The following is a 10,222-nucleotide window of genomic DNA, read 5'->3' on the forward strand; positions in this document are numbered from 1 at the left end:
CAGAGCCCTATGGCACCCTATTCCCTCTATAGTCCACTACTTTAGACCAGAGCCCTATGGCACCCTATTCCCTATGTAGTGCACTACTTTGAACCAGAGCCCTATGACTGACTGTCAGTCACACAGTCGTGTCCTCACCATCTCACAGTCCAGCCCATAGAGAGGACTACTGTCAGTCACACAGTCGTCACTGTCTGTACACACAAACCCCTCACTGCCAGGCATACCTGGAAAACACACCACAGAGAGACATGAGAGAGAGAGACATGAGAGAGAGAGAGACCTGTGTGAGTGTCCAGTGTGTGTGAGTGTCCAGTGTGTGTGTCTCACCGCGGACAGGGAAGTGTTTCTTGATCATCTCCTCCTGGGTGAGGAGGTATCCAGTCAGCCCTCTGGTCTCCAGACCAAACTTCCTGATCACTGGGTGCCACTGCAGACCTACACACACACACACACCGGAAATCAACATCCTAACAATTAGACCAAGAGGAAATTGGCTGATTTTTAAGTCTCAGGCAGGGCTACCCATACATACCTCCCTCTGGCTGAGCGCTCTTCTGGTCTCCTAGCGCATCGGCAGGACTGTTGTTGACAACTTCACTGCTAAATATCTCAGAAATCATGTTGCCAGGCGATGGAGTATAACTGTGTCTCTGAGGTCAGAGGGGGGGGGGGCATGTCACGGTGGAATCTTATGCAATATGACTGACATAGTCCGTGTCCCAGATGTCACCCTGTTCCCTATAGAGTGCACTACTTTCTGGCCCATATGATTCTGGTCAAAGGTAGTGCACTATGTAGGGAATAGGGTGCCATTTGGTCTTTGACTTACAGAGGTGTACTTGGTGCGGAGGTGTTTAAAGTGCAGGTAGTGTCTGTAGAAGTGGGCCTGGCTCAGTCCTTCTAGAAGGATCACGCTCACCCCTGACACATTCTTCTGGTGGTGGAGGCGACACCAACTGAAACAGATACAAGACAATAACACTGATGTTGTCACCTATCCATCCACACATATCTATCATGTTGTTGTTGTGGCACAATGTTTGCTTCAGTTCCTGTCGTGGTGTGACGTCCATCTCTATGGAGTAGTGTTATTGCCTCGAGAGTCTAGACTCTGATCTAAAAATACGTTTTGAGGTGTTTGTTGTTATTGTTGTTGTAGCTAGCTAGCTAACATACCTGGGTTGTTTCAGCCCACCAGTGTTCCCCAGAGCAGCAAACTGAAGCAGTTCCGTCAGATCTTTCAACGTGACCGGTTCCTGGAGACGGTCAAACGGCAGAGAGAGCCGCGGGGGTCGGGAACCGGAACGGTGCTCAGACTCTGGAACTCGGTTACTCTCGGTCTCTTTCACTCCTTTACTACTCTCTGGTGTTGGGGAAGGTTCCCTCTTTCTCTTGAGACAGACTTGTGGCTCCATGTGCTTACGGGGAGTCCCAGGTTGGATGAAGGAAGGTTGTAGCTCTGAGAACAAGTTCTCATGAACGTCAGCAGCTGTGTTGGCTGGCTCGTTGTTGTGACTCAAACTGGACATGGATCCGAGTGAAGAAAGTCAATTATATCATGTTAGCTTTGTCTACTTTTGGAAAATATCAAGTTATTTCAGAATAGGACAGTTAGTTTCGCTGGCTACTTTATTAATCCTGCTTTTATGGATCAAACCCGGTATCAGCCAACGGAGTTTTCAGAAGATACATCGAGCGATCATATCCTAGCAACAGTCCCAACCGTGACAAAATACCATGACATTTGCTTTTATTTATTTAATAAGTCTTCCTTATGTCGTTGACTTGTCTTTTTTTTTTTTTTTTACTGGGGATCAAACTCTACACTACTGCATCTCGACTCGGTCGACGAGAAGTGATCGTGACTTGTTTTATTTACAAAACCACAACAATCCTATCCATACGCAAACAATAAGTAAATACAGTATAGCATGTCCGACATCTACTAACAAGTTACAGTGTGACTAAGTGCAAATAAAGATCAATACCTCGTAGTGGGTCAATCTGTTTTGTGAAGATTTCCTGCTTCGCCTCACACGTTTCAAGGTTTCCATGCTGCTGATCGATCATCGCTTCCTGCTCGATTTGTTTTCCCTTTCAGCCCAAACCAGTCGAGCGCAGCACAGCATCACCGATGAGACGAGAATTCAAAAGAAGATCACCGCGAATCCAACACTGCTTTGTTATTAATGAAGTTGTATGCGATATTTTTAACCTGGTACTTTTATTTTTGAAGTCGTACTTCGGTTGTCACATTGTTTATATTTTAATGTAGACTATTCGTAACGAAGTTGAGTCCGTGGCCTGAAGAAAACGACATGTCTACAAAGAAACTGGCGAAGTAAGTAACGTTGGCTAGCTTTCTAGCTAATATATATCTAGACAGCCATACTAGCCGAGAAACAATGTAATTCAAATGCCGACTTACCATGATTCTCAAATGTTTTTTAGCGCTCCCATGAACATAAAAGTACAACGAGTAATATTCACAGTAGCAGGGGATGACAAAACTGATAGGATGATTGTCTTCCATAAAACAACAGACAATTAGGGTTCGTGAGGAAACGCAGTCGGTCATCAACTGGACAGAAGAAACCACTAACATCGAGTAAGAGTCTTTTCAAACGCCCTCCATGTTTGGTTTTCTGCTTGAATCAATGACGTCTCGTTCAACTTCCATCACTTTTGACTTTCTACTTTCCAGATCAAATATTCCCATATCTGATTGTCATCGACTTCGAATCCACATGCTGGAGAGGGAGGAACAGCTACTGGCAGGAGATTAGTAAGGATACACTACTTTCACAGTATTTGTGGTAAAATCATACCTACATACTGTAACCATTGCACTTTTTATTGTCCTCCCCCTTTCTCCCACTTGCCTCCCCCTTCCCTCCTCCTCGCCTCCCCCTTCCCTCCTCCTCCTCCCCCTTGCCTCCCCCTCCCCTCTCTCCCTCTCCTCCTTGCCTCCCCTCTCTCCCTCTCCTCCTTGCCTCCTCCTCCCCCTTGCCTCCCCTCTCCTCTCTCTCCCCCTTGCCTCCTCCTCCCCCTTGCCTCCCCTCTCCTCTCTCTCCCCCTTGCCTCCCCTCTCTCCCTCTCCTCCTTGCCTCCTCCTCCCCCTTGCCTCCCCTCTCCTCTCTCTCCCCCTTGCCTCCCCTCTCTCCCTCTCCTCCTTGCCTCCTCCTCCCCCTTGCCTCCCCTCTCCTCTCTCTCCCCCTTGCCTCCCCTCTCTCCCTCTCCTCCTTGCCCCCTCCTCCTCCTTGCCCCCTCCTCCCCCTTGCCCCCTCTCCTCCCCCTTGCCCCCTCTCCTCCCCCTTGCACCCTCTCCTCCCCCTTGCCCCCTCTCCTCCCCCTTGCCCCCTCTCCTCTCTCCCTCTCCCCCTTGCCCCCTCTCCTCTCTCCCTCTCCCCCTTGCCCCCTCCTCCCCCTTGCCCCCTCCCCTCCTCCCCCTTGCCCCCTCCCCCTCCTCCTCCTTGCCCCCTCCCCTCCTCCCCCTTGCCCCCTCCCCCTTGCCCCCTCCCCCTCCTCCTCCTTGCCCCCTCCTCCCCCTTGCCCCCTCCTCCCCCTTGCCCCCTCTCCTCCCTCTCCTCCTTGCCTCCCCTCTCCTCCCTCTCCTCCTTGCCTCCCCTCTCCTCCCTCTCCTCCTTGCCTCCCCTCTCTCCCTCTCCTCCTTGCCTCCCCTCTCTCCCTCTCCTCCTTGCCTCCCCTCTCTCCCTCTCCTCCTTGCCTCCCTCTCTCCCTCTCCTCCTTGCCCCCTCCCCTCCTCCCCCCCCCCTGCCCCCCCCCTTGCCCCCTCTCCTCTCTCTCCCCCTTGCCTCCCCTCTCCCCTCCTCCCCCTTGCCTCCCCCATCTAGTTGAGTTTCCTGCTGTTCTCCTGAACACCTGTACAGGTGAGGTGGAGTCAGAGTTCCATACGTACGTTCAACCACAGGAGCACCCCGTACTGTCTGACTTCTGCACCGAGCTCACTGGAATCACACAGGTATTCACACACCCTTCTTCCCTGTGGCCTGTTCAACAGGATGGTAACAATATTTTAAGCATTAGCCAACATCCGTGTGTGTGTTAGAAAACCTTTAGTTTCTCTTCTACAGCAACAGGTGGAGGCCGGGGTTCCCCTCCTCACTCGGTTTGTTATTCATTTTGTCTACAGCAACAGGTGGAGGCCGGGGTTCCCCTCCTCACTCTGTTTGTTATTCATTTTGTCTACAGCAACAGGTGGAGGCCGGGGTTCCCCTCCTCACTCTGTTTGTTATTCATTTTGTCTACAGCAACAGGTGGAGGCCGGGGTTCCCCTCCTCACTCTGTTTGTTATTCATTTTGTCTACAGCAACAGGTGGAGGCCGGGGTTCCCCTCCTCACTCTGTTTGTTATTCATTTTGTCTACAGCAACAGGTGGAGGCCGGGGTTCCCCTCCTCACTCTGTTTGTTATTCATTTTGTCTACAGCAACAGGTGGAGGCCGGGGTTCCCCTCCTCACTCTGTTTGTTATTCATTTTGTCTACAGCAACAGGTGGAGGCCAGGGTTCCCCTCCTCACTCGGTTTGTTATTCATTTTGTCTACAGCTACAGGTGGAGGCCGGGGTTCCCCTCCACATCTGTCTGTCTCGGTTCTCCCGGTGGCTGCAGACTCTGGAGCACCAGAGGGGTGTGGTCTTCCCCAGGGACCAGAGGGCTCCAGGCGCAGAGCAGCGCCCCTGTGCCTTCGTCACCTGGTCAGGTATTGTAGCTTAGGATAGGAAAGGTTACCTGGGTCACCTTCAAATGGGAAGAAATGTTTTGATACGAAAATCAGAAATTCTTATTTCCCTCCCTTTCTCTGTCGGCCCAGGACTCATATCTGACTATATACTGCCTTTCTCTGTCGGCCCAGGACTCATATCTGACTATATACTGCCTTTCTCTGTCGGCCCAGGACTCATATCTGACTATATACTGCCTTTCTCTGTAGGCCCAGGACTCATATCTGACTATATACTGCCTTTCTCTGTAGGCCCAGGACTCATATCTGACTATATACTGCCTTTCTCTGTCGGCCCAGGACTCATATCTGACTATATACTGCCTTTCTCTGTAGGCCCAGGACTCATATCTGACTATATACTGCCTTTCTCTGTCGGCCCAGGACTCATATCTGACTATATACTGCCTTTCTCTGTAGGCCCAGGACTCATATCTGACTATATACTGCCTTTCTCTGTCGGCCCAGGACTCATATCTGACTATATAATGCCTTTCCAGTGGATTCTTTGTTAAGGTTTAGAGAAAATAAGGACATTTGCACACTTTAGTACAGTCTCAAACATTTAGTGGGGATAACCCTGTTCAACTTGACTATCTGTGTTCTATTGTTTCAGACTGGGACCTGGGGGTGTGTCTGCTGTATGAGTGTAAACGGAAGCAGCTCCACAAACCTGCTGTTCTGAACAGCTGGATAGACCTGAGAGCGACGTACAGGGTAGGTGGTGTGTGTGATACTCTTAACCCAGTCTAACTCGTGTGTGTGTGTGTGTGTGTGTGTGTGTGAGATACTCTTAACCCAGTCTAACTCGTGTGTGTGTGTGTGTGTGTGTGTGTGTGAGATACTCTTAACCCATTCTAACTTGTGTGTGTGTGATGCTCTTAACCCATTCTAACTCGTGTGTGTGTGTGTGTGTCTCTCTCTCAGCTGTTCTACAACAGAAAACCCAAGGGACTGAATGGAGCTTTACAGGATCTAGGGATACAGTTCTCTGGACGGGAGCACTCAGGTACACACAGACCAAAAACATCTCTCTGTTATCATTTATAGTGCTGAAAATTAACAGAAATTCGTGTTTAAAAAAAAAAAAACTTATTGACTGACAGGTTCAATTATTTAAATTCCATTTCGTTTTTTTCTGTGAGCTCAATGTGTCGTTGCTATGGAGATGCGTCGGATCCGGCCTGAACTGCGTGATGTTGTAGTTTCCAACAGGCCAATATTCCACATTGTATGCGCTAAACTATGTGTTAATTAACTACAATAACCATAATCCATTGCTCTACTTGTCCGGTCTGTTTTATTTTATGCCTGCTACGAAAGAGGCTGAAGAGAGCAGCTGTTGCTTTACGAGCTAAGTGATTGATAGTTGGTAATCAGCAGTCAGAAAAGTATGCCTTGTTTACTTTGAGGAACTACAAAAATAGTGATTTTTGTCAGACAGCATAGGCAGCAGCTCTATAGAGATCAACCAAATGTTAAATACGCAACAACTGAAATATATTTTATTAGAGTGAAGTGAATAAATGGTTAATAGGTGATGATCAGTAACGGGCAGTCCCTACCATCATGGGATTTTTAGTAATAGTTGGATTCTGTGTTACAGCATCCCACATAATCTAAAACCCTGGCTCGTTAAAAAAATAATCGAACCATCCTCAAAAAGTACTAATCGCTCAGCACAAGTGGCTGGCTAGCGATTAGCATTCTCAGCACAAGTGGCTGGCTAGCGATTAGCATTCTCAGCACAAGTGGCTGGCTAGCGATTAGCATTCTCAGCACAAGTGGCTGGCTAGCGATTAGCATTCTCAGCACAAGTAATTTAATAACATTAGGATCAAAACACACACACCTCCAGTCATTATTGTCAGTTACTGTGAATAATATACATATTGTTTGAAGGTCTGGATGAAGCCCATAAGCAACAATTAATCAAATTCATATAAAACAATGTTAATATTTCTCTTAAGCATTTTTTGAAAATCTAGACACACAAAAATATTTTTTGTTGAATGTTATTTGCAGGTCTGGACGACGCCCGTAACACTGCCCACCTGGCCTGGAGGATGATGAGGGATGGCTCTGTGATGAAGATTACACGCAGTCTGGAGAGGGTGAGTGGCTCCCTGACAAACCCCCCACTCCTACACCCCCAGTACTAACAACCCCACTGTGCTGACGATCCCTGGACTACTGGACTGCGCCCCTAAAGACTCACCCAGTGGCGAACTACATTGAACCCTTGGATTTCTGTCCACGCCCCAGAACACCCACTCCTCCTCCCGTAAAGACTTACGCAGGTGACTCCTCCCCCCCCCGTTCCATACACACCTGGGTTGTATTCATTAGTGCAAACCGTAGTGAAACATTTTGCCATGTAAAAGGTTTTGCAATGATTAGTTTCTTATTGGAGTCCTTGTTGCGGGTCAGTTTTCTTTCATTTGGTTTCTAGTGAATATTACTCCTCTGTTTACTGGACTGACTATCCATAAAGTTGGTTAAAAATGTTTGGGGGATTTGGGCCTTGTGAGTGGTGCAGCGGTCTCAGGCACTGCATCGCAGTGGTAAAGGTGTCACTACAGACATGGGTTCGATCCCAGGCTGTTTCACAACCGGCCATGATCGGGAGTTCCATAGGGCAGCGCACAATCGGCCCGGGTTCGGGGAGGGTTTGGCCGTGGGGGGAGGGGCTTTACTTGGCTCATCGCGCTCTAGTGACTCCTTGTGGCAGGCCGGGCGCCTGCAGTCTGACCTCGGTCGTCAGTTTATGTGGATGGCTTCTGGGTTAAGTGGGCGTGTGTTAAGAAGCGCGGGTCGGTAGGTCATGTTTTGGAGGACGCATGACTCGACCTTCGCCTCCCGTTGGGGAGTTTCAGCAACGAGACAAGATCGTATTAACAAAAATGGGGAGAAAAATGATAATGTATTGATTTATTTGATTTGTTTACCTCTCAGGCGCTTTGAAGACCAAACCCCTGTTTGGAAATGGGAACGTGCCAGGGGATGGTTGTCCTGGCAACAAGAGGGATAACAAAACCACTATCAAAAACCCTCCAAGACGACAGGGAGAGCGGCGGCGGCCATCTTGAAAATCGACCCAACAGCAAGCCAGTTAGCAACACGGACGTTGTTGAGACACGACCCAAGCCTGCAGACAACATGGTTCCCAACACAGAGGTGAACTCCAACTTAACCGCTGAACCTGTTCAGTATCAGAGTATTGTTTCACCAAAGACCCTTCTCAATGGTCTGACCACTCCAATGTGTGGTGGTAGTAGCAGAACAGTTAGAATCGGAACCATACGGTCCATCTCCTCTCCTATGACTTTCAATATCCCCTCTCCTCATCACTACAACAACAGCCTCGTTCTGGTCTCCACCACTGTGAATTGCATGACCCATCTACCCCAGCCAGACCCGACCCTTAACCCGGAACAAGGAAGTATGGAGGAGGACGTGCCCATCTTGGTGGAAACGGAGTCGTGCGGTTCGTACGACGACGTGGTATTGGAGGAGGACTGGGATGTCACGGTTGGTGACGAGGCTTCTGTTGCTGATGTCACAGAGAACCAGAGGTTTCATGTTGATGATACCTCGGTTTATGGGAGGACCTTGCTGTGTCCAAGCCCAGTACATTCACATCCTGGTAGAGGTCCAACCAACATTAGGCCTCGGTCCAATACCACCAACACGCCCTGCCAACATCTGACCAGCCTGGTACACAAGACCGATACTAGAACATCCTCCAGTAACTTGGTGTCTTTCAAGGCTGGGACAACAAGGACCTACAACACTTCTGCACCCAATAGTCTGTCCACTTCCTCTTTTGTCACACCCAGACCCGTTACCCCTGGCTCAAACCTCTCAGATGCACGGTCAAGACTGAACACGGAAACGTCAAACTCCTTTGTGATCGACAAGAACGAATCGAGAGCATCCGCAAGTTCTGCGAAAGCTGCGACAACGAGGATATACAACACCTCTGGGTCAAATAGTTCATGCAGTTTCTCCTTCGACAAACCCAGACGTGTTACCCATGATTCCAACCGCTCAGCTACACGGTCAAGACCGCAAACGGCAACATCGAACAACTCCTTTGTGATCTACAAGGACAAGCCGAGAGCCTCAAATACCTCTTCTTCATCCAGTATTTCTATCACATCCAATACCTCAACAGCATCCAATCATTCCTTTGTCAAACCCAGACCAGACCTCCAGAACTCCAACCTCCATGCTACACGGTCAAGACCTCTCACAACAAACAACTCCTTCACACCCATGTCCTCTACGACAAACCTTCCCAATCCTTCCGTCACCAGACCCAAACCAGTTACCACCAGCAGTGACTCTAACCTCTCTGCTTCACAGACACCAAACGGCACTGCATCCAGTCTTTCCTTTGCCAGGCCCGGACCTGTCGTCCATAACCCCGACCCATCGACTTCACGTTCGAGGCTGCACGCAGAGACTCCAAACGCATCTTTCACGATCCACAAGTACTCCTCTTGCCTCTCCTCTGTCTCTCGTCCTTCTGTCGGTGGATCGTTCTCCGTCCTCTCCTCGTCCGTCAACCGCTCCTCGCTCCCGCCGACCCGCAGCACCAAGATTACGGCCCGCTGTGCGACTGCGGGCGACGAGCCAAGCGTCTAACGGTGTGTAACGGCGGCCCGAACCAAGGCCGAGCGTTCTACTGCTGTACGGTGCGTAAACACGGCCCGGGGGACCAGGAAGGGATGTGAGTTATTTAAGTGGGAGTCTGCTCTCCTCCAGGCTAAATCACCAGCCTCTGCTGCCAACTCCATCGCTCTGTGTTTTGGTCTCAACTCCAGTGTTGTTCGTCCCCCTGTCATCGTCTAGGACAAGATATCAGTTAGCTTGAGGTCATAGGGAGACTCTCAATAGCATTTCCTTCCTTCTCATCCAATGGGTTTGAGAGGACATAAGGAATCAAGGAAATGCAATTGAGATTCTCCTCACAAAGGTGTCATTTTAAACTGTACTTTATGAAAATATGTATGATAAGTTGTATTTTTAATATATACTAAATCTGGTGCATTCAATGACCAATATCCTGTACAGTTTCTAAATAGAATTGATCCTCCATGATGTGAGATGACATGATGTCATAATGAAATGTAAAATGCCCTTTTTAGGTCGGCACTGTCATAATAAAAGATGTCATGAACTGTATTACAGGGGTTCTGTATTGTTGTAAATTTAACAGCTGAGGTCGGAACCAAAATGGACATTTTATAAAACGTTTTTGTGTTCTGACATAAGGACGGAATTGCAAATTGTCCCTCTTGGTGCCCTGTACTAGATCCGCCAATATTTTACATGCGCAACAATGGTGAAATCGGCAGTACGTCTTCAAAATGAACTGTGAATGAGTGAGAAAGTTAGTGGGTCAAAGATCTAATCCCCTAACTTTCTCAGACATGCTAACCTCCCCTGTTATTGTAATGGTGAGAGGTTAGC

The 10,222-nt window shown here is 48.8% G+C and overlaps 1 protein-coding gene and 1 pseudogene across 1 annotated transcript in view; one reads left to right on the plus strand and one right to left on the minus strand.

Annotated features, from left to right (window-relative positions):
- Positions 1-2,097, minus strand: part of LOC135537139 (RNA exonuclease 5-like) — an 18,980-nt gene extending 16,883 nt beyond the window's left edge. Inside the window, exons 1-6 of the mRNA XM_064963340.1 lie at positions 1,992-2,097; positions 1,180-1,524; positions 833-959; positions 536-653; positions 331-438; positions 139-227 (exon numbers count right to left, since the gene is read on the minus strand). Coding sequence (XP_064819412.1) covers positions 139-227; positions 331-438; positions 536-653; positions 833-959; positions 1,180-1,418 — 681 coding nt within the window. The 5' untranslated portion in view covers positions 1,419-1,524; positions 1,992-2,097. The remainder of the gene's footprint in view (positions 1-138; positions 228-330; positions 439-535; positions 654-832; positions 960-1,179; positions 1,525-1,991) is intronic.
- Positions 2,098-2,113: 16 nt separating this feature from the next.
- LOC135537141 (ERI1 exoribonuclease 2-like) lies at positions 2,114-9,934 on the plus strand (annotated as a pseudogene).
- The last annotated feature ends 288 nt before the right edge of the window (positions 9,935-10,222 follow it).

This window comes from Oncorhynchus masou, unplaced genomic scaffold (genome assembly GCF_036934945.1).
Source record: "Oncorhynchus masou masou isolate Uvic2021 unplaced genomic scaffold, UVic_Omas_1.1 unplaced_scaffold_712, whole genome shotgun sequence".
NCBI classification, from domain to species: Eukaryota; Metazoa; Chordata; class Actinopteri; order Salmoniformes; family Salmonidae; genus Oncorhynchus; species Oncorhynchus masou.